A 26328-nucleotide genomic window follows, 5' to 3' on the forward strand; every position below is an offset into this window, starting at 1 on the left:
ATGCAGAGTTGTGTCATTGGTTTACTTATAAAGCTGTATTAAAATCCGTTTTACCAGACAACTCATCAATATAGTGTCATGTACAGTACTTTATATTTCAAAAAAGTAAAAGAAAGAGCTTTGTGATTTTCTATAATATTTTGTATCTGTTCGAGAAAAATCCAAATAAATACAATTTAACAGAGTTAGCTTGGAGCTGTCTATTAATTACGTATACAGTTTTTGAGCTACTTTTGATTCCTCCCTCCTTGTTTGGCTAACCCATCTTTAATTACGAATACGATAGTTCATGAACCTTGATATTGAAGAAATTACTTTAAAAGTTCTACAAATATTCTCTGATAATTTACTCATGTGGCTAATAAGTAATCTATAAGGACAAAAAAAGGACCACTAAAAAAGTCCAGGCAGTATTTCCTAACCCCCTTCCTCTCCATCGAGTACAAAGATGTACTATTTGCGCTCCCTTCTCACCTTAAAGTGTATAGAAAATAAGGAGGGCCTCTTTCTGATCCTATAATTTTTCATTCATTATAATATTCTTCTTAAAAGTACTCAAAAAATTAAACACACATAAATTTATTTTAAAGAATTTATTCGTTCAGATATATATAAAAATAAATATAATTCATATAAATCAGATAATAACGAATGTACATAATAATCGTTATAAAATACATGTATATATAAAAAATATTTTACGTATCATCCTGCTATATAAACGAAAATCCGTGTTAGAAAAACGCTGACATATATACAGCTATCTTTTCCGTATTTTCAATAATAATTATTATTTAATACGTGAATTTTTAATAGAAATTAATTTTTATATTTCAAATAATTTGGGAAAAGCAAAAATAATTTTCCAAAATTCTGTAAATCCATCCCAGCGTCCAAATACAAAATAAAATAATCCGAGCATTACCATTATCCTGACAGTAACTCCAATATAATATAATCTGAAAATATATTTATAAGTTAGAAATATATTTTTTTACTTTAAAAATAATATATATTTATAAATATATTACCGTTTAATGCCTTTTCTTGCCAATGGAAGTGAAGCATGATCTTCTCTAAACAAATATTTTCTAATTCCTAAAATGGATTCTTCCCAGTAAGTCAGCCAGTTTAGATTCGTTGTATCGAAACAAAATGTCTAGAATTATAATCAAGTGAAATGTTTAAATCTTTAATTTTATGTAAATTCTAAATAATTGATAATTACAATTGTTTTAAAAATAAATTACTAATTTAAGCTTAAAATCATAAGTAAAATTTATAAAATCATTCATTAACTGTCATTGCTCATAGCCGGATGGCCGACGTGCCTCGGGCTCTGTCCATCACCCAGTAGTCTCATTGTGAGCCCTGGATATGATTAAAAAGGCCTTCTTGGTGACAGAAAGAGACCAAAAAAACTCTGTAATCTTTAAAAATATTTCTGTCTTATCAAATTTCATCTAACCTAAATTCTTCCGAGAGATTTTAGATGATTAAGCATTTTTTACACATGTCTTATATAATTTAATGTTGTTGTTTCTCCACCCAAATAATATGTGAAGAATACTTAATTTAGATATCCTGTAGAGAAGATTATCCATGTCAAACATGTTCTGTATAATAATTTTAAGTTTTAAAACTTATCCTAGTCATGGTGAAATTGTATCTCTAGGACATACTAGGGTATAAGAATAAATAATTTAAAAAACAATACATCATAATAAGTTATATACTGTATTATGTAATATAGTATAATGTCATAACAAAAAATAAATATGTTCAAGCTATATTAATACGTTTTTAAAGGCAAATTACCTGAATTTGTGAAAAACGAACAACGTTTAATACAGCTACACTTGTTGAACAACGTTTATACAGCTACATTGTTCTATTTAGTTACTTCGCATTTATAATTTGAGTAAGAAACAATTTATTCATCACATTTTTTACAGAAATTAAATGAGATTGTAGAATCAAGCCATTCAGATTATTTTTATTCTTCATCTCATTTATCATCTTTTTCACTTTTGTTCTTCCCAAATTAAGACAACGAGACACATGGGAGATCTGCCAAAGTGGGGTTCTTCCCGAGAGAACTTTCTATGGGAAACTAGATCCTATGTAGGAATTTGACACGTGAAGAAAACACGGAAAACTCCTACGCGGTCAGCTCGTTGATGATGCGTGAACCCGTGACCAACAGAACCAGTATTCAGTGATGTCATCCATTCGGTCACTGATAAGAATTTCTCAGTTTGTTTATTAATTTAACCTATCTCAGTACTAGATCAAAATCTATTTATTATTAATATAGATGGTAACTTATATAAGACAAATTTATATTGTCATTTATATCTCATTTTATAATAGTGAAAATCATCGTCTTAAAAAAATATTATACAAAATACTATTATATACAATTATACAATTAATTTTAAGCAAATCAATTTCACCAAACATTAAAATTATTTATATAATGATTATTTATAATGATCATTCTTCCAAAAGAAACATAAACGATTGCCTTAATTTATCATTATTATATTATGCAGAGATTTTTAAAAATCAATGTTTTTTAATCTCTGCATTCTCAATTACGCTTTATCACTGGCGAATGGATAAAACCTCTGAACATTGGTAGTTGGTCCGAGTTCGCGTCTGACCACAAACTGACTACGTGAAGTTTTCCAGATTTTCTTCATGTGTAGCACCTAAACAAACGCTAGTTTCCCATTGAAAATCCTCCCCGGAGGCACTTTCTTCTTGGCAGATGATCCGTTTGTTGAGTTGTATTATCTATTAATAAGTACCGAACGGTTTACTACTTTTGTAGAATAAATAGAGGTGAAACACATGTTCATTTATAAATTCGTTTATTCAAAGACTTTTCGCTAATTATAAATTATTTTTCATCACTTATTTTAGTGAAAAATAGGGAAATATATTGAAAATCGATTCATAATAGATATTCACGAAGATGACTTAATCTTGAATTATACTTACTTTGAAGATCATTAAATGTCTGCTGAAAAAATTGCCTCGTAGGCTACAGGCATATTTATTTTACCATTAATAGCTGTTTACTTGTGCTATCAATACACCGGCTGATCGTAATTAAAATACCCCCTATTCAATGTTGTCTACGGAAATATTTATTAGTCCAATTAGTCCAAAATTTAGTATGTGACATTTCAGGTCATGTGAAAACATTTTTGAAAAAAAAAAAAATTCTACAAAAATTTACCACTACGGCACTTTTGGCGCTGCAAGCAATAAACATTTTATTTGTACAAAGCTTTCAATGATCTTTGTGGATATTGCTCAATGATCTTTGTAGATATTGCTCAATGTACCCCAGTTCTGAATATTTTAAACCTGAAGGCAACGAACAGCCCTCCTATGATTAGTTCCTAATAACAAATCCACAATAGTGAAAGAAGCATTTTATTCCGAAATATTCATTGAAACACAAAACTCGTGTATTCAGTAGCTGATCCTAACAAACTCTGTGTACTAGTGTCTTTCAAGGATGCCAAATTTGCAACAGGCCCTGTATAAACTATAAATCATTCTTTTTAAAATCACACGGGTTAGAACACCAGAAAAAATCTCGAGTTCTTCGACCTCCCGAATTCGATTCTGGAACCCCTAGAACGATAGGGTGACGAGTTCTCAATCTCGACCATCCAGCCATCAGATTTTCAATAGATTTTCAATATTGTCATATAGGAAAATATTATACATGATGACTGAATATATATAAATTAGAATCCACTGTTAAGTCCTACAACTCTCGCAACATAATTATTATTGTTGTTCTTTTTTAAAATAAAAAGTAATAGTAATTATAGTTTAACTTAATATTGTTTCGAGACTAAATATTATAGAAGCGATGGATTTCTCTATAGTTGTTAATTGCTCGTTTCTTTCGCTAAAAATTCTTAAATAAAAGCAATTAAATTAACCTCCAAAAACATGTATAATCTTCAATTAAAAATGATCAATGTAAAAATAATTTGTGAGATTTTTAAATAAATATCTTAATAAATTTTAAAATAATATATAACGATTACTAATTTAGTTATCTTCCTCTTCATATTGCTATCATACTACAATAATGTATTATAATTTTAAATAGAGTTGATAATAAATATCAATAGTCCAAATAAAAATCAGTTCAAATGTTCTTAAAAAATCATTAAAATTACCCTTAATATTAAAGTAAAATTTTAATAATTTTTTTTAATGTTTACTTGCCATTTTGAAGGCACTGGTTTCGGGTTTCGGTTAGATTGTCAAAAATTTTGAATGGTCTACAGCAGTGATTCCCAAACTTTTTTGAGCCACCGCCTCATTGGTTCCATAAACATATACCCAGCACCCCTATCCCGTTTCTCCTTGTGTGAGAAATGTTTGGAAATATTCTTTAAAAAACTTTTCTATAACATCACACTTTATGTCCTTACCGTATGTTGTTCTTCATGTTTAGAAACCATTAAACGCAATGTTTCTTCTTACCTCTTTTAATGGATGAAAGGAACAGTTCAGGACTGATTCCAGGAGCCCCTGCCGCCCCCAAGGAAGCGAATGCGCCCACTTTGGGAACTATTGGTCTATAGCAGGAATTCGTAAACTATAGGCCTAAGTCGCGATCACATATGGGGTCACATAATAGAATTTGGAGGGTCGCGTAAACTTTGGCAACTATTCGCCAAGGATGTCACTTCAACCTGAAATGTTCCTCTTGCCTCGAATAATTACGAAAACCATTTTGATTTAAAATATTTAATTAAATTAAAAATTACATTATAGATACATAGCAGAGAAATAAAGCATTCGTACATCTTTTCTCGCTGTGACCTGTTACTATTTATTCAATTAAATCTATTCCCCTATTCAATCTCATTCTACTGTCATTTACTCTTTTCAAAGTTTGCATTGTACATGCCATTGTGTGAGGTAACACCATCAAAATTTTGTGCACTTACAGAAACATAATAGTTTAATTGCCGAAAATGAAAAGTCTAATAAAATTTTCTTGCCATAGCGTAGCACGTAGGAATAAAATTTGCACATCCTTGGATTCTACATTGTGACTAGGAGAACCAGGAGTTAATTTATGGAATATTTAAAGTATTTAAATATGTTTTAAAATTACAGCTCTCCCTTAATAGTCCGACAGGTATGGGACCAAAGGGTGTTGGATTACCAAAAGTGTCCGGATTACCGAAAATAATTACATATTTTGCGTTGTTTTGCTAGCAGTAGCTTACAATATTCCCTACTCCAACTGTTCGAACAGAACTGCTAACGGAAAACACACGAAATGTGTGTCATCGTGTAAGAATTGGATGGGGAGATTCACGTCGCGACATGCTTCTGTGCAACAGACACGTAACGGAGACGGGTACCTTGACGGGAGGTGCGTCGGACTACTGAGCATGTCGGATTAAAAAACGTCGGACTATCAAGGGAAAGCTGTAATATTATTTCGAATATTATTTCCTTTTTCAAAAGAAGGAAAAAATCATACTTAATATCTCTACAATTATCATTGTGTTGAAGTAGGTTGAACGGTATTATTTAAATTTTTATTATCATATAATTTATCCATTATGCTTTTTGCTATATTTGTGTTATTTTTTCGTTTTCATCATAGAAGAATGTAAAATCAAAAAATGATCAACTCTAAAAAAAAGTTGAAGATATCCAGCATCCTGCAATATCAAATATTCAGCCAAGATTCTTTATGTAAAAATAAATAATCACATCCATCTCACTAGATTGCAAATTTGCTTTTGGCCTAATAAGTGATAAGTGGTAAAATTATAACAAAGAATTGTTTGAAATTAACTTTCTTTGATTTAAATCGGTGCTTCTCAAAGTGAGGGTTCCCCTGGAGACGTTTTAATTTTCCAAGGGGGTGTTATGCATGATAGTAGGGCCCCTGTGAACACAGAATAGGGGCCGCTACTACTAACAGTCACAACCAAGGAAGCAGTGATGCAAAAAAGTTTGAGAAGCACTGATTTAAACTATTACCAGTAATGTTTGACTTGCAAATTTATTTTTTGTTCTGTATCTACATATCCGGAGTCGCGATATCCGGATCGGATAAAATGTTCTTGAGCAAAAAATGAGATTGCTAATGGAAAATATTTAAGAAGCTTTCGCTCTAGAACGGATTTATCGAGTCCCATCCCCTGTCATTCGACTGTCCCATTATGGGCCAGTCAAAACTCAAAATGGACACGAATAAAATTCATTCTTAATACCCATAGAGTTAATAAAAAATAAATATCCAACACTTTTCTTACCTGACGATCTTCAATAGATAATATTTCTGCTAATTTTTGAGTATTATCGCATCGAAACTTCCATTCATTTGTTGCAAAATATTCCAAAGAATCCAGTGCTTTTGATAATTTTCGGTAAAGATTGATCATCCTATAAGAAATTATAATTTTGAATTCGTATAATAATTATTAACTATGCCAGATCTCTATAAAATTATTATACAAGTATAACACACTAAATACTAAATTTTTTATCTTAATTTATAATTCTTTAAACCTATTTATGAAAAACGAATGGATTGAAAGATTTCAATTAACAGAATAATTGAAATTTCAAAAAATAATAAAGAATAAAGATTGATAAATGTAGAAGACAATTTAATTACAATTTTATATATTTTAAATTAATTGTCTGTTATGAATAATGTTTAAATTATAATATTGAACTTTATATGGAAATTTAAGTATACACGAAGTGAGTCAACATTGCACCATTTCATTGCACCATTTTCATTCCAAAAGTACTGAAGATATATTCATTTTGTTTGTTTGTTTGAATAAAATCCAAAAATCTTCAGTTGCCAGCCTGATGGTCCGGTGCAAACCCGTAACCGACTTCTAGTGATCAGTGATCTTATCCAAACATTGATGAGTAACAATATGTACAAGTAAGATCGCTGGTATAAGCAGGGAGAAATTGAGACGCCTGGTTCCTTGATTGGAAAAGCCATTTTTATAATATATTTGTTACAGTACACGCTTTTATTATATATTTTTTTTTATTATGCCTATTATGATTGGAGATTTTGTGAATTGATTAGTGTCTCTTATGTTGAATGTTCCTGATATGCCTTTTCCTTGGATAAATATGAGTTTTTGGTTGCTCTCTCCAATGTTTTTTCTTTTCTTGTCTTCAGCTTTGTTGGAGAGTGGATTTGGAACTGATAGAACTGTTAATCCTTGTTTATCATCTTTGGCTCATGCCGTGGGTCAGTGGACCTTATTATGCATTCTCAGTTATTGTCACAGCTGGCTAATGAGAATGGATAATAAAATCTATAAATTATTAATCTATAAATTGTTTGTATTTAAAACATTAATAAAAAATAAAAATGAAAAAGTATTTTAATTAAAATATTGTCCAATAAAATACTGTTTTTCCACGCAAATACCCGCATGTTCGCATGTGTGTTAGCTTGTTTTGGCTTATAAAGCGCTGCAGCACTGTGTCAATGTAAATTAAATATAAATGTACTAATAAAGTAACTATTCAGTGACATCTATTTTTTATTAAGAACAAAAAGCAAAAATAAAAACTTCTTCCAATACCATAAAACTTTTTTAAATAGCGAGTTTTTTTAGGTACTTTGCAGAATGCAGAGACGATTTTACTTCTTATTGCTTTTATACGCGGATATAAGAGCATGATTTTATAGATGAAGCGCGGTATGGAAATACGGTACTCATAATATTGAAGTCAATTATGTACATTATCAAGTACATTATCATCATCAATATATAAATATTTTTATAAATCTTGAATATTTGTTTATAACTTGGTTGTCTGTTGTTGGTATTTACTATTGATCAATGAATTAATAAATAGTTAATCTACGCAAAAACGTAGAAATTAAAAAAGTTTTGTGCCATCGTCTTCCACCAAGCTATAAGATTTGCAAAGTCATCTTGAATATTACAAAAGATTTTATGCCATTTTTTAGAACACGGCGTGCTTTTTTCTCTATGAGAAACAGGAGAATAAACTGATTTATGCATTCAATTTTTACATGATTATCTGCTTGCACGTTATAATAGATTATTCAATATAGTACCGCATTTTTTAAACTTACATGGGCTTTTTCCCCATCATATACGATATGAGGTCGTATATAAGCGCAGGAATGTAGTGATCTATAATATTTCGAAAAGAATTCCATAAACGATTCGTTGTACAATCACCTCCAGGTATTCGGAACACTTCTAAAGGAGGATATACCGAAAATAGCGGAAAAACATATCTGTAGACACAATCCCATGTAATGCAATTGTTTGAAGTATTGTTGTATACCTTTATTTCATTTGGCCTAAAAAATACATCAGAAACATCTATTAATATCAAATTTTAAAAATAAAACTCATGCAATATTTAACAAAATACAGTAGAACCTCGATTATCCGGACTAATTGGGGATGAAGGTAGTCCGGATAAGGAAAAATCCGGATAATCGAAACAAATACTTTGATTTGTCTTTTAATGATAATACAACACGTTTTCTTTTCGATGACATATCGGTAATATTANTTAAAACCCTAAAAATATAATCATTAATTATTTAGAAATTAATAATAGTATAATTGTACCCTTATTTACGATTAAAAAGTTAAATATTATTAATTATTCTTATATATATACAGTAGGATGGCCGATGATAAGAGAATGGGCCCGACATAACCTGCACGGATCAACCTCCCAAAAAATTTCTGTTTTTTTCGACCCAAATGGAGATATATATATGCGATACAGTATAGTAAAAGTTCATTCAACTTTTACTATATATTGTATGAGATTTTCATAATTCTTAGTACCAGCTGAAAGAAATAAATTAATTGCTTGATAAAATATAGACGGTGTAAAAAATCCTTAACAATTAAGTGTATTAAACCCTTTATTAATGAGACAATGATAACTACATTCATATTCGATTTGTATAAAAACTATCATTAACTAGAAGATATGGAATAGTAAATAGAATAAGAGTATGAAATATTTTTTAAAAATGTTGTTTAAACAAACGTTTTTATTGTCATGAGCTAATTAAAATGTTTAACGTCACCTGTTTTATGTTAATGATGTTGACTTATTTTCGAACTTTTTTGTAGTATTTAAATGTTAAAATTATGGTGTCGGTTCTATTTACAAAGCTTGATTTCATAAAATTTTCAAGATCTTTTTAATGTACAGTACTTATAAGGTATTGATAACTACAACATTATGTAACAAGGTGATAGTAACTCGTTCGGGAAAATTTAACGCCCTGTATTTGTTTGAATATTTTACAAATAACAATTATATTTATTCTTGTATTCGGATTTATAGAAAAAATTATCAAAATTTGAGACTTCTTTTTATATAACTTATATATCTAAGAATTCCAACAATAAAGTAAATGTTTTAAACATTCTAATTGAATCTTTTTTTTTTTTGTATATTATGGAACCACGATAATCAAACTGCAGCTCGAGTATAGGCCTACTTATATGTAATATTTTTGCAAGTTTAATTAACTATTATGTAGCGTGACATACACAGGAATTAGGAATTGTAAGTGTAATTCGCAACTTAAAAACCCTGAATGGGCAACTAAAAGCTAAGACTACGTAAAGTCGAAGAAGTTAAACAAATGTTTACCTATCCGGTCATAAAGCACCAATAAAGTAACAGTGATAACTATAGTATTCTAATTATACTTGTATATGCCGTATTTACTATAAAAGAAATATAAAATATAATTCCTATAATATATTTATAGGAAATATGAAATATTCCTTTCATATTACATCCCTTTTTATCTTTTTATATTCCAATAATTCAATAGGTTTTAAGAATACTTCAATAAGATGTAAGAAGGAAAGAAAGCACGATTACAAAAAAGACGTCAAACTAATGTAACAAGTAATGTAAAACTAGTTAAATCGGAATATATATATATATAAAAGGTAATTTGAATGAAGTACTTGAAATTTATGATATTGGGAATTAATATCGAACATCGATAACGATATTAGCTGGTATTCGTTTTTCTCAATTCGATATTAGAAAACATTGCATTCATAGTTAATTCGATATAATCTAATATATCGGTATTTAGGTCAACCTTACAATAGAAGTTAGATGGCTGGTTATTACAAGAATATTTACGTGGGCGATTATTACAGGAAATACAGTAATATAATATACCGTTTCAATACAGAATGTGACTCTTGCGTATTTCTGATAGGCGATATATGGCTCTTAGTGTGACAGGATTTTGGCCACTTGTTACGTAGGCTCTACAATATATATATATGTTATTTATAGTTTTCACTTTATTTCAATGATATTTTGATTGGGATTTATAATAAAAATTATATCTTAAATGTAAAAAATAATTTAAGTACATTTTAGAAAAGATTCTTTCATTTTTTCAAAGACTATTCGTCCTGCAAACAATAAAACGGTCGTTTTAACCATAACCATTATAGCTTTCGCCAGGCTACAATGAGAGTAACTGGTGATTGACGGGCCATACACATTCGAAAAAAAACATCTCTTCTGGAAAGTCTTAAAATAAAATGATTTATAGTTTACCCCAGAATAAAAATAGAGCCATGTTCATTAGTACACATACGTAAAAGGAAATAGTTCCTTGTTCAATACGAAATAGAACTTAGAAGAAGAATAGAATAGAAGCGGGTCCATCGAGAGGGAGGAGCTGGGGATTTTTTCTCGACCCAGAAAAAACATAGAAGCCCGTAGTGGTTCCTACACATACAAAAGTAATGTTAATTTTTGCTAACTGTAAATAAAATATTTAAGACTGCTTTTTATTAATAAAGTAACATTTGACGTATCTCATTTTTCAAGAAAAAAGTAGATGGCTAAAAGGATCAACGAAGAGGCAAAAAGAACTCACTTTACCCCAGGGCCCATACAAGCTCTCGATGACCCTATATAGATCGTATATTAAAAAACTATAAGATCTATTCAAACTGTTATAATCTGTTATTTATAAAATGTCACACGATGTGAAGAATTTTCGAAATTTCTATTCTAGTTTTGTTGCTTAGCTATGGAGGAAGAGTGATACACATTCAAGATCTACCATACGAGGGCCATTCTGTTTGTGGTAAATACTATAATAATATGCAAATTCATAGAAAATGTATAGTATAATATAATTCAAGTATGTATTATAAATATCTTAATATATTATTATTTGTTCAATTTTACTCTCTCGTTTCCATCTTACTATTAATAAAAGTGGATGGTAATTATTACAACTAATTATTGATATTACGAAGTTTATCAGAAAGTACAACTTTAATCATAATATTTGTTAATACATCTTTAATATAATTTGGTTAATGTTAATTGACCAAACTTTTTAGCTTTACAATGAATTTTAACCTCAATTCTAATAGAAGATTAACAAATTATAAGATCTTGATAAAAAATATTGAAATCTGAACCTATGTATTTCATATATAAAATTTAAAATTTCGAAAATAAAAATTATAATATAAATTTAAAAATTAAAAATACAGAAATTGGTGCTTATATTATTATTTTGCAAGAAATTTTACCTTTATGTTTTAAGATAAAACAATTAAAATTACATAATGTTCTATGACATCCTAATTTAGCGTGATAAAGAAGTTAAATGACCATAATTTATTTAACTTATACTACAAGCAAGAGTTAAATTTAACGCACTTCAGCAGAAATAATTTGTGTATAGCAAACTAATTTGAAAGAATAGGCAATCTTATATAGGGTGTCCCATAAGTGGAACCATAGAAATTATTTTGGTCTTTGTTTTTTTTTTTTTTACAGGAAAAGCTTGGCTCTGAATAAGGAAGAATAAATTCAAGTTAATTTAATAGTGAAGATTCTCAGTCAGCGTAAAGTTGCCAAAAAGTTTAAGATGCTGCATTTAGATCGTTGATTGCGATTGATGAGAAGTCTGGATGCAGCCTGTTAAACTTTTCGCCAGCATCTCGCTGACTGCGAGTTCCCACCATCAAAACAACTTATATTCGTTCCTCTTTACTAAGTTTGTAAAATAATAAACAAAGATCAACAGGAGCAATTATTTATTGTGATTTCATCACAATGGCGGGCTGCAAATTTTCGTCACAATGCTCTTGATTTTAGTAATTCTTGCCCCTGTACATCATACTTTTCCTGTTAACGATAGAGTCATGTCGGTCATTTATCTAACTCGTTTCACGGGAAAATTTTTGAATTGAAATATTAATAAAATTTAATATGTATTTTTAATTGACTCCCTCTCTCTCTCGCTTTCGCATCTTTAATATAGCAGATTGAACTTGTTGAGCCTTTTTTTTCCCATGTCTATCTAGTGCGGTTTCAATCCTTAGACCTGTCCATTGTTTTCTGTTTCTGAACCATTTATATTGGTTCAGGGTAATTATGAATTTATGAACTTTTCCTAATGACAAGGTTTATTAGATATCAATGAATCTAAGCATATATAACCTAAACAAAATTAAAATTGAATTCCAGTAACAATATTTTTTAAGAATTACTGTTAATAAGTTTGGTCAATTTTTAGAAAATTAGAAAGCAAAAAAGATTAAAAATATCATCGTTATTCTCTCTCGCTTACAAAGTCGAACTGTTAGAACGTAATTATAAATGTTATTATGTTTAACTTTAACATTATTCTAAGAAACATGTGGAAATAAGTTCAAATGTTGCGAGAAATATTCTTAAATTAAGTTTCTGTTAAGTTGAAAGCTTTAAAAAAAAAAAGTGTAAGCAGAAACAATTTCACATAGAAATAATATAAATAAATAAATTCCATATTTTTTCAATTAAAAAAATCCGATAAATGTAATTCTGTCCACTTATACTTCTGTAAAACTTAATTTTTATTGAAAATTAAAACAATAAAAATTTTCATTTTTGATATTTTTCTTACTTTATTTGTATGAACAATGTTTTAATCCAATTTGTTGAATTCAATAAAAAAATGTATTGATTGTTACCATCCCGGTTCACTGTTAACAAAATAAATTAGTAGCATTAATTTTGTAAACAAGAGAAAATTACACTCAGATAAGATCCAAATCTATGAGTCAAATCATTTCCATTTCATCTTTTATCATAGAAATAGAAGAGGAAGAAAATTTAACAATAGATAAGAGAAATTATAAATTCAATTTTGTCTTTCCATAAAAACAATGTAAATTACATATTTTATTAATGATCGACTCTTAGATGTTTACAAAGTTCAATCGTACTTTAAATTTTTAAATAAGATAATTTGTTATAGTTCCTTATTCAGTACAGTACATATCTCCAGGCAATTAATATATTTTAAATAATTAATCTATTGTGCATTTGAACAATATTATCATTTATCTGCAACATCTTTCCTTATTTTTTTGCCTAACATTTGACGTCAATTTCTTGTTATTTATACGTATATTTTTAACTTAATTTAAAATTTATTACGTGTAATATTCCATTGACTTTTAAAATCGATTTATTTTCCTGTTTCTGCATACAGTATTTACAACGTTAATATGAATTATACAATTAATTTCTTCAAATATCTTAAACAATTAATAGAATTATGAAAATATATTTAAAAATACGGTCTAAAATATGAATTTTGTGTTATAGTACAAGTCTTTAAAATTTCATTTTTATTGCATTGTAATTGAGTTAAATTAGTCAATGAAAGCAAAGAAGTGATATAAATTTTAAAAAATTTTAAGAATCATAAAAAATACGAAAAAAATCGAAAAATATATGAATAGTACTTAAACGATATTTAAAATTTTATAACAAAGTTGAGAATAAAATAAAAGAAAAATGAATTATAGTTTAGTCAGTGATTGTAAAACATTCAATATTAAATTATTTATAATAATATTTACGTCAATTTTATCCTCCCAATTTATAGTTTTAATTGAAATTTAGGATCTAATTAATTCATATAAATAGAGTTTTCAAAAAATCTCTCTGCAATGGATAGTGTTGATTATGGTTGTACTTTTTAACTCGCTATTTGTTTTCGGGCGATACATGTACAGTATACCAAGCGGAATTGTATCTGCTTCATTATTTCACAGTTGCGTATAGGGGGTTTAATGCATGTTTGCATGTTTTGGTTCAGTATAACTAACAATAACTACTTCAGAAAGTAATACTAACTAATACTAATAGAAATTAATAATATAAAACGCAATAAACGCATCAGAAATTGTTATCAGATAGAATATTAATAATATATATATATATATATATATAAGTTTAATATCTTTGATGGATAGTCAAATCATACGAGAACGAGAAACGAAAATAACCACTCTCAAAACAGCTGTATAACGTTATTTTGAAGATAGCTGACAGAAAACACCCAAATCACACATGAAATAAAACATTAGATAAAAAGAAACAACCTAATAATTTGAGATACAAAAAATTTTGAACAAAAAATAATTGATAAAAATTTGTGATTATTAAATTCCTAAGAATAAGCTCTGAAGCAACTAGTAATGCATGATCAATAAATTAAATATGTGTTCCACATATGTATAAATCAGGATAATCAATTAGACATAGTTCAAGAGCAGCACTTAAGAAGTCTATACAGTACTGCTAAAGGCAGATTATTTGGTAATACAACATAACACGGGATGATAATAGTACCATGAGACTGCTATTTCTTGGTTGATGCTATTTCTTTTAAAGCTTTACACGGCTTTACACGTCTGCTTGAACTGTGGCCATGTGCAGCTCGGGAATCGAGCTTTAGCCACTGATAGATATGCTCAATACTATCTTAAATAGTTTTTAGTTTATAAAATTTTGTCTTTTCTTCTACCAAAAATATACATTAAATTATTTGTATTAATAACTTTTTCAAAATTTTTTTAAACAAGCTAAATATGTTTTTACGTATTAATACATATTTTATAAATTTAATTAATTTTTAAATTTGTTTAAAATATTTTAAATAAAATTATTAGACTAACAAATTTCATGATATATCGATAATTAAATGAATCATTAAGAGTGAAACTTTTAAAGGAAAGTATCGTTAATTCTGTCATCAGATAACCGAAATATTTTTAGTTGCACTAAGAAAATTAATTAATTTTTCCCTAAATTCTGTTTATAACTAACTATAAATTAATTTTACAAATAAAAAACATAGCTCATAACGTACAGAATGTAAAAATAAATACTTACAGCTGCTATAATTCCTGTTGGACCGTTGAAGTTATCTACCCAACCCTACATAGAAAAAAAAAGAAACTTAAATTACAATCTATTCTTGTATTCTTGTAAAATTAAATTGTTGATAAAAGGTGATTAACCTTGTAGTTATATTACTAACTGGTTTTTGTTTCTAGTTTGTTCTACATTCTGCGGCCGAAGACCTTTAGGTGAATTATAAAGACGATACAATTTTGCTTAAGGCTAGAGGATAGCAGTCAAATTTCGGATTGAGGACAGTTTTGTCAAATTTAGCATTATCAAACACTTTAAACATTCATTATATTTATTATTCTTGGTTTCTATTAATTACATACCAAAATATTTAAACATTTATTTTTCCCCATATTAATTACTTATTTGTAAAGTATTATTAGGCTAATCATACAATATAATTTTATAAATAGCCTTCTCCCAGTTAATAAAATCCTAAATAACATTTCCAAAATATTTTCTCCTTTAAAAATTAATTTTAAAATGTTGAACATTTATAACGATATATTTTAAACGAATATTGAATATTAATTTCAAATATTGTTTTTTAAGTTATATTAGTAGTCTATATAAATACAAATACATAAAATTACACAATACAGTCGACCCCCCATAACACTGTCGATAATTCCGTTTTATATGAATTCCATGTTGTACGAGTTACTTAGATTTTACAAATACATGTGTATTTGTAAAATCTAAGTTACTCCCACAACATGGAATTCATATAAAATGGAATTATCGTCAGTGTTATGGGGGTCGACTGTATATTATAGATTAGCCTATATAGAAAGCAATTATCTCTAATTTCGATAATTTTAATATGTATAATATAAGCGAGTACAGGAAGAAATCTATGTGTGGAAAATTAAGTTGTACGTTAGAATATTTATATTGATATGTTCAATAATTAAATAAAAATCATGAATTGTTGAATATTTAGTTCCTTTTATTAATTTAATTATTATCCAAATTATTTAAATTAATAAGTGTTGTTAAATAAAGTCTTACGAGACGCAATTAAATCGTATAGCCTAAATATTTTCTAAATTAAATGTAATAAAATATGTTTTTAGTTTATAAAAATAAAAGAGATCTTTGAAAGTGTTTTAATATTTTTCTATTTTTCATTTTCACTTAAATCAATGCTAAATTTATAAAATGATCATTTGTAAATGCCTTTAGATTTTTATAAAATAACAATAAAGGTCTTTTAGCGATATTTCAAATTTACTATGTAAACTATTGTTATATGTAATTTATTATATTAATAATTTAATTAATTTTGTTTTAATTATTCTAATGACAGATTTGAATACTTATAAAATCTGCTAATTTTTGATATTTTAATGAAGATAAGTTTATTATATACCTCGTTTTACGACCGATTCTTTTATGACTCCACACTTTTACGTCGAGTATAAAATTTCATATTTTTTTTTTTAAACTGGGTGACATTATGCAAAGAAGACTACTTCCAGGAACATAATCTCAATTTGTGACATTGAACTTACAGGAAATAGAACAGGTTCGTTTTACGACGGTTTTCCAGGAATGAATTAAGTCGCAGAAGCTGTATTTCAATGAATGCTATGTTTTTGAGTAATAATTTCGAAAGCCTATTTTTATCTTATTATTCTAAAATTTCTTTGTGGATATTTAACGTTAATATTTTTTACAGTTATAGTTTTAAAATTCTGTCATTAATCTGATGGAATGGTATCTATCTGGATTGTAGGATTGATGGGATAAGGCAACGATCTGGGTGATCTAACATACTCGTATTGGTGATCTACTAAGGGGAAGAAGTGCCTCCTGGGAGGAATTTCTTTGGGAATTTCCTACCGGATACGTCCTATTCAGATGCTAGATACACGAAGAAAACTCCAAGGGGCTAGCTGGCGAGGCACGAACTCGCAACCAATTACTAGTGTTTAGTGGTTTCATCCATTCGACCACTGTAACTGTTTCGTTTAACGCTGATGATGGAAGAACATTCCTCTCGAAAACATCACAGAAAATAAGCATACAGATTCATTGATTAAGGTTTAAGTTTTGTGTTGAAGTATTAAGAAGTCGCTTTTCCTTGTAAGCAAGTTTTAAAAAGTTTATTGAAATTAATACATACTTTTGTCTTTTTTAAATGGGCAAATTCAGTAAATTAATTAATTACACAGTATGTACTTCTATTTACATTAAATAATTGAACACGTGCATCTAGCTTATAACAGAAATACATATAAATAATTAAGTCATTTTTATTTATTCAAAATAAATGTCAATGGCTTATTTCTTTTGTAACTTAATTAGTACTGTATCATTAGAGCTGATACAGTACCACTAAAACATATTAAGCAAACTTAGATTCAATATTTTTTTGAAGCAAAGTTATAAAATATAACTGTAGTATCTCACTTCGATAATATTTTTTATTCAAATGAAACTGTATAATTTTCAATAATAGATGAAGAAAGACATATTATATAAGAAAGGTATATAAATGTTAACAATGACATTTATTTTTAAAATATTTTAGACATATCTCAGCACGTGTGTTAAAATATTTTGTATCACGCCTAAACGTAATATTAATATATTAAATATATACAATACTGTATGTAGAAACACTAAAACTAAATAAATAGGCTATACTGTATATTTTTATTTTTAACTCTTTCTGGCTTGTGGACATTAAGAAGGCCTTCTTTCCTTATCCATCATGGGTTCAGCCAGGCCTACAATGGGGGCTGTCAAATGGTGAGGGACTGGATTCATGAAAGACCTAAAATTCCTGGGATTTTCGGGTTCTCAAATTCGATCCCAGGTCCCCCAGATCTAATAGAGAAATTATATTTATATAATAACATATATTCCGTATTTACGACGTAACTATCGTTAAGATAGCAGTTCTATAAGCTATAAGCCCAGTCTAGTAAATTTAGATAGCTTTTCTAGCAGTTCAGACTTATAATACTACACCTAGAGGGCCAACAAAAATACGAAATTCCTTACAATGATAATACAAATTTATACTAGTCGTAAAGTGGGTCTAATATAATCGATAAGATAGACCTGGTATAAAATCAATTGTATAGTTCAACAAAATCGCATATTTTAACGATATAAGAGACAAATAAGATCTATTGTTACAGAAACAAAAGAAGAAACTAAATGAATAAGACTAATAAACATCCTCCTTTTAAGAATGTTTTTAATATTTAAACTTTATTTAAAATTTGTTTAAAAAAAAAAACAATTGTTAAAATTTCTCAAAATTATAAGCAAATAAAGATAATATTTAACCGTTATAAATTATCTTTGGAAGATAGCAAAACACAATTAAGCAAAACAATTTAGCGTAGTTAAAATATTTCCTAGTATAAAAAACCAATATTTCAACGCTGATTAAGTGAAGAAATAAAACCGGGTAAAGATACATTGCTCTCTGCAAAATTTTCCTTATCGGCTAATTTATGTTTAAGTAAATATTGTTAAAAGTTTATCATTAGCACTATGAATTATTATAATTAACTTGATTTATTTAACATTTTCCGAAATATTATCTTTCCTTATATTCGTTTTTTGATGTAATTATCATTATATATATATAAGGAAAAATGCTTTACTTGTTATTATATTTCCACACAAGTGTTATGTATAAAGAACTGTAAAACAAAATATTCAACAATATACTTCATCGATCAATTAATTTATTTGAATCTTAAATTATTTAATTATAACTAATTTTTAATATTCTAAAATTCAGTTGATTATATAACTGATTGTTTTCACAGTTATTTCATAAAATATTTCCCTATACTAATTCAAACTTATGCTTAAGAAATAAATAATAAATGAAGCCTTACAGGAAATGGTTCCTTCCAAGAAGAAGAAACAATCGAAGGTCTGACAATAGCTACCGGTAATTGTCCACATTCCTCTTCCAAAAGGTTCTCAGCTAATGCTTTAGTATAAGTATATGTATTAGGTCTTCCACTAATTAATTTCGGTGTTATTGCATTTATTGTATCTTCATCCATCCAACTGTAAATAATATATAAATAAATTTTATAATATTTTCCATATTAAAATTACATCGAATTATAAAGTACATACTCAACAATATCTATAATTTTTTGTAAATTAATTGAAGCTGGATATATTGTTTCTTCAATCTCTTTTCTGTCACAATGACAGTAAGCAGTTGACACGTGAATCAATGCCTAAAATAGCAAATTATTCATTAATTAGCAGTTGTACGACTTCTGTAATTATAAAAATTGCTATTTTGTTAAGTAATTAATATTAAAAATTGAGTTATTTTTCATTTAATTAGGTATAAACTTATACAACTATAGTACATCATAAAAATTAATGTAGCTTTTAGATATGTCATTTATCACTTACCATTAAATGTGGAAATTTCTGGCAAACGTCAAGCGTATAACGCGTTCCAAGTACATTTTTTTTCATGGCTTGCCTATATAATATTACAATCTTAAATATATTAATTAAAGTTTTATAATTAATAATAAATTAATATCAAATCTACAATTAAAAAATATATTACTTCAACGGTTCATCGAATCGAACAGTAGCAGCCAAATGGAATACAATATTCACATTTTCAGCAAGTAAATCAATGTCTGATTGGCAAAGACCTAGATTTGGACTGGTAATATCACCTGCTACCATAATAACTTTCTTAAATGAATCTGGATTTTTTTCTCTTAAAACACTAAATGCCTTAAAAAAATAAAATGATATTTAATTAATATAAAAAATACATGAAATATATACTTAATTCTTTTTATTTTACCTTGCAGTTAAACAGATCTTCAATCCTGTCTTGTGGACTCTTTCCACGCTTTTGTCTCATCAAAACATAAATATTTTTAATACCTTCGCAACTTCTTAATAATTTCTCCAACATAACCTTTAAAGTTAATTTTAATAAATTTCGTTAGCGTTAAAAATTATGCAATTAAATTGAAAAAATAAAAAAACATATGTCTTACTTTTCCCATAAAACCTGTAGCACCTGTTATAAAGATGCATTTGTCATTGTAAAACTCTGACACAATACTGTTCTCGAAAGCCATTATTCTATAGAAAGGGGGAAAAAACATAAGAAAAGTTTGAAATGTACGTCGTATTAAGCAATAAAACATTTCAAAATATTTTGTTTAGAAAGTAGAAACTAAATAATTAACAATTCAAAACATACTTATATAAAAATTAATTAATTTTATACATCTTTCTTCATTTTTCATACTATCAGCACCTGAAAAAGACACTAAGAGTGCATTTTTCAGGTCCATAATGTGGCCGAACGGGTGGTGAAAGATGGGTCCCTATCACAGTGCACCCTAAAAATCACTGCATTTTGAAGACCCGGGATCAAATCCTCGGTACCCAGAACGGTAGACTGAGGCCTTAACTGCCTGGGCAGTCCAGATTCTAAACATCTAAAATACTAAATTTAGGTTGCTAAAATTAATTTTTTGTAATTATAAACCGCATATGTACTTTTATTTGTTTAGTTATACAGTATATATATTTTTTAAATTGAATTCAAAATGAATAAATTCATAAGTACCTAATGAAATTCAATTCTTCTGCAAATATTTTTCGATTTACATAGTAAATAAATAATAAAACTTAGGATAAAAGTTATTTATTTATTTTTCTTTATTTGTAAAAAAATGTAGGTTTATCTTTATAGAATATTTATTTTTCCAAATTTAAGTAAAATCGATAAATATTTATTCTAGAGTAGCATTAATTTAATTAATGTAATTACGTCTAGTTTTCTTCATTAAAATATCTTCGTATTTCAAATTCTAATACACGAGCCTATCCATTTTCAAAATATTTTAACAGATTTGTAATGACATCAAAATTGTGATTATTATATTGATTTTGCTTAACAATCTGTTTACATTAAATCAATTAATTGCATTGCTTGTCGTGAGCCTAAGCTCTAACATTAAGACCATTCCTCTCCACTAAATACTGATAGCCTACATATAAAAATGATAGGCCCTTAAGCAGCAGCTTGTTTAGTTTATGTGCAAATCCTGCTCCGTATCTACCATAAATCTATAATTAAATAATTTATTATTGTATAAATTATCTTCTTCATATTAGGTCTATGTCTTTTTTAACTTTCTTATTATTATAATTTAGTACGCAAAATAATGCACGTAAATCGTATTCTCAATGTTAAAATATAATATTTTATAACTTTTTCTTTATTCTTTCCGCCCCAAAGAGGCTACGTTTGATCATGCCCATCATGGGTTCGGCCAGATCCATAATGGAAATGGCTGGGTAATAAGGGATTATTACCCAGCCATATTCAGGGCAGACTACCCCGAAAAATTACTAATCTTTTCGCATACTCGGATTTGTTCCCAATCTCACAGAGAAATAAGTTTACGCCATAAACCTCGACCATTCGGCCATCAATATTTTACATAACTATAAATTATTAAATGAAAAGTATAATTTTATTTAATCTTCATAATCGATTGTATCTAAAATCAAATGAATATTTTTTATATAATAATTTTACATAATTATCATCAATTTTTGTAGTAAATATCGTTATATATGAAAACATATTTTATTCAATAATAATTTTTCTTAATTTACTATTAATTTACTTCTACCAAAATAAAATTTATAACAGCGGAATTTCGTTTGATTATTATTATTATTATTATTAAACGCTTTTAAATTTAACTTGCTTTGCATCATGACCTCAAAACTTGCAATTTAAATTTAATCCACTTCTATTAATAATTAAGATAGAAGGCTGGAACTTTGATTAAGTACAGGATAGTACAGCACCTAAGTCCGATGACAATGCCAATGGATTTTAATGATGTTTTAGAGGGTTATCCATCCCACTATACTCCCCACTCGATAAACATAACCAAATGTACAATTTAATCATGATGTATGAGTAAATGCACTGTAGTTAAATATATGGTGAGAGTCTTACCCCCATCATATACTTCATTCCCAAACTCGAAAAACATGACGAATAAAAGCTTTTTAAAATGTTAAAAAATATATTCAAATCATTATTATTTTTTCTTTCTTCTGATAATTATATTGCTTTAGATTCTATTTATCGCAATATAAACAAATTACGATAAAAAGCAAAGCAAAAATATATCGAAATTATACAATAAAAATAAATAATGACTTTTAAATATATAAGATTGTTTATGCAAAGTACAAAGCCGATAATATAACCATAAATAATCCAGAAACAGATAAAAGCTGTGGGTTCAAGCCTGTAGGTAGATCTGTAGCATATATGTTTGTATTTTTCCTTGATCTTCGATATGCATCCTAATTCTGTCCTAGAAGAAGAATGGGATGATTGCCGGATATAGCGTATAAACTAAATTAAGTTTTGATCGAATGGGTAATTTTATGTACTTGACTTAATATATTTTATCCGATAAATAACCGAACGATAAATAAATTCATAAATTCAAAATATAAAATCTAAAAAGCCTGGTTTAAAAAATGTTTTTCAAATATTATAGTATTTATAATAAATTTTAATATCAAAATTATTTACTTTAAAATATTAATTATAAAGTGATTTATTACTAAATATATGAGCAAAAATTTTAAATAAATATAATTTTCCTAATTTTAATATCATCAATTTATGCTTTTAAGAAATAAAAAGACATTTGCTCAGGAAAAGAAAAAAAAAACATATACATTATAGTAAATAAAAATTATTATATTTTCTTCTGTGTAGGCCTATATAATAATTCATTATAGTTTTATAAATAAAATTATACCTGAAAATTCGAAATATGTGAACATTATTTATATTATATAACGGATTTTAATGAAAAATACGTGCAGAAGATTAAAGTAGGAAGAATCATAAAGAAATATACCGGCTTACCTGTGCGTTCACCTGAAGTTATGACAAACTTGTCCACTTGTTCCGCAATAAACTCCCGTTGGCCAAATACTTTTTATGATGTCATCGTTAACACGTGTTACTTTTAACAATTCAGATTTGAGATTTCACACAATAAACACTTTTCCTTCTAAACAATTCTTCAAAAAAAAATTATAATAATAATTCCTCACATTTCACATTTTATTTTGTTTGTGCAATTAAAAATAATTTCCATTTCTCTTCTTTTTTTTCCTCTCCTTTTGTGTTCTATTATTCAAGTGCTTAAATTTTCCAATTTTACATTATCCTTTCACTAATTTTCGTGTTGTCGATGATATTTTATCTCCAATATACTTCAAGTTTAATATAACGATAAACGATATCGTGAGATAATTTTTACGGTTTCTCTAAACTGTAATGAAAAAATTAAATGTAATTGTAATTAAAAATCACCATATATAAGTTAAATGTTTAATCAACTAATTAATAAATAATAATATATTTTAAGTTTCTATTTCTAACAATAATTATAAAACGTACGGTACATGCATAATCAAGCTTATACAAATAAACTTTAACATTATAGATTTAAATTAAATTAATAATAATTAACTAATTTAATTGTTTAACTAATTAATTAATAATTTTATAATTAATATTAAATTAAGTTTTAAATCATTTTAAATTATTAAAATATTGGGCATAGACTTGCATTTAAATTTAATTTTTTTTTAATTTAGTGAATTTAAATGGAGTAAAATGATAATTATAATTGTAATTAATACATATTACTTAATATTTAATTTAAATTATAAAAAATAAGATATATTTAATTTTTAAACATTTTTTTTTAAATACAAGTTTATTTTCATGTTTTATAAATCTAAAATTTATTCTCTAANAGATTTGAATACTTATAAAATCTGCTAATTTTTGATATTTTAATGAAGATAAGTTTATTATATACCTCGTTTTACGACCGATTCTTTTATGACTCCACACTTTTACGTCGAGTATAAAATTTCATATTTTTTTTTTAAACTGGGTGACATTATGCAAAGAAGACTACTTCCAGGAACATAATCTCAATTTGTGACATTGAACTTACAGGAAATAGAACAGGTTCGTTTTACGACGGTTTTCCAGGAATGAATTAAGTCGCAGAAGCTGTATTTCAATGAATGCTATGTTTTTGAGTAATAATTTCGAAAGCCTATTTTTATCTTATTATTCTAAAATTTCTTTGTGGATATTTAACGTTAATATTTTTTACAGTTATAGTTTTAAAATTCTGTCATTAATCTGATGGAATGGTATCTATCTGGATTGTAGGATTGATGGGATAAGGCAACGATCTGGGTGATCTAACATACTCGTATTGGTGATCTACTAAGGGGAAGAAGTGCCTCCTGGGAGGAATTTCTTTGGGAATTTCCTACCGGATACGTCCTATTCAGATGCTAGATACACGAAGAAAACTCCAAGGGGCTAGCTGGCGAGGCACGAACTCGCAACCAATTACTAGTGTTTAGTGGTTTCATCCATTCGACCACTGTAACTGTTTCGTTTAACGCTGATGATGGAAGAACATTCCTCTCGAAAACATCACAGAAAATAAGCATACAGATTCATTGATTAAGGTTTAAGTTTTGTGTTGAAGTATTAAGAAGTCGCTTTTCCTTGTAAGCAAGTTTTAAAAAGTTTATTGAAATTAATACATACTTTTGTCTTTTTTAAATGGGCAAATTCAGTAAATTAATTAATTACACAGTATGTACTTCTATTTACATTAAATAATTGAACACGTGCATCTAGCTTATAACAGAAATACATATAAATAATTAAGTCATTTTTATTTATTCAAAATAAATGTCAATGGCTTATTTCTTTTGTAACTTAATTAGTACTGTATCATTAGAGCTGATACAGTACCACTAAAACATATTAAGCAAACTTAGATTCAATATTTTTTTGAAGCAAAGTTATAAAATATAACTGTAGTATCTCACTTCGATAATATTTTTTATTCAAATGAAACTGTATAATTTTCAATAATAGATGAAGAAAGACATATTATATAAGAAAGGTATATAAATGTTAACAATGACATTTATTTTTAAAATATTTTAGACATATCTCAGCACGTGTGTTAAAATATTTTGTATCACGCCTAAACGTAATATTAATATATTAAATATATACAATACTGTATGTAGAAACACTAAAACTAAATAAATAGGCTATACTGTATATTTTTATTTTTAACTCTTTCTGGCTTGTGGACATTAAGAAGGCCTTCTTTCCTTATCCATCATGGGTTCAGCCAGGCCTACAATGGGGGCTGTCAAATGGTGAGGGACTGGATTCATGAAAGACCTAAAATTCCTGGGATTTTCGGGTTCTCAAATTCGATCCCAGGTCCCCCAGATCTAATAGAGAAATTATATTTATATAATAACATATATTCCGTATTTACGACGTAACTATCGTTAAGATAGCAGTTCTATAAGCTATAAGCCCAGTCTAGTAAATTTAGATAGCTTTTCTAGCAGTTCAGACTTATAATACTACACCTAGAGGGCCAACAAAAATACGAAATTCCTTACAATGATAATACAAATTTATACTAGTCGTAAAGTGGGTCTAATATAATCGATAAGATAGACCTGGTATAAAATCAATTGTATAGTTCAACAAAATCGCATATTTTAACGATATAAGAGACAAATAAGATCTATTGTTACAGAAACAAAAGAAGAAACTAAATGAATAAGACTAATAAACATCCTCCTTTTAAGAATGTTTTTAATATTTAAACTTTATTTAAAATTTGTTTAAAAAAAAAAACAATTGTTAAAATTTCTCAAAATTATAAGCAAATAAAGATAATATTTAACCGTTATAAATTATCTTTGGAAGATAGCAAAACACAATTAAGCAAAACAATTTAGCGTAGTTAAAATATTTCCTAGTATAAAAAACCAATATTTCAACGCTGATTAAGTGAAGAAATAAAACCGGGTAAAGATACATTGCTCTCTGCAAAATTTTCCTTATCGGCTAATTTATGTTTAAGTAAA

The 26328-nt window shown here is 27.5% G+C and overlaps 1 protein-coding gene across 1 annotated transcript; it reads right to left on the bottom strand.

Annotated features, from left to right (window-relative positions):
* Positions 1-618: 618 nt before the first annotated feature.
* LOC111635807 (putative fatty acyl-CoA reductase CG5065) lies at positions 619-23606 on the bottom strand. The gene is made up of 13 exons (XM_023380898.1): positions 23440-23606; positions 23249-23348; positions 20325-20412; positions 20126-20242; positions 19877-20052; positions 19714-19786; positions 19423-19529; positions 19173-19350; positions 15263-15330; positions 8150-8383; positions 6321-6450; positions 1032-1159; positions 619-959 (listed from the first exon to the last, which is right to left on the bottom strand). The coding sequence occupies exons 3-13, from the start codon at positions 20406-20408 to the stop codon at positions 827-829; spliced, it is 1428 nt and encodes a 475-aa protein (XP_023236666.1). The 5' UTR covers positions 20409-20412; positions 23249-23348; positions 23440-23606; the 3' UTR covers positions 619-826.
* Between the last annotated feature and the right edge of the window lie 2722 nt (positions 23607-26328).

Source organism: Centruroides sculpturatus, unplaced genomic scaffold (genome assembly GCF_000671375.1).
Source record: "Centruroides sculpturatus isolate CEXI.00-Female unplaced genomic scaffold, Cexi_2.0 scaffold881, whole genome shotgun sequence".
NCBI classification, from domain to species: domain Eukaryota; kingdom Metazoa; phylum Arthropoda; class Arachnida; order Scorpiones; family Buthidae; genus Centruroides; species Centruroides sculpturatus.

Bases quoted from the DNA above. Each gene is read 5' to 3' on its own strand.
- LOC111635807 (XM_023380898.1), bottom strand. From the start codon at position 20,408: ATGGCTTTCGAGAACAGTATTGTGTCAGAGTTTTACAATGACAAATGC. The intron at 20,243-20,324 runs GTAAGACATATG...TTAACTTTAAAG, and splicing joins CTACAGGTTTTATGGGAAAA to GTTATGTTGGAGAAATTATT. The intron at 19,530-19,713 runs GTAAGTGATAAA...TTGCTATTTTAG, and splicing joins AGAAATTTCCACATTTAATG to GCATTGATTCACGTGTCAAC.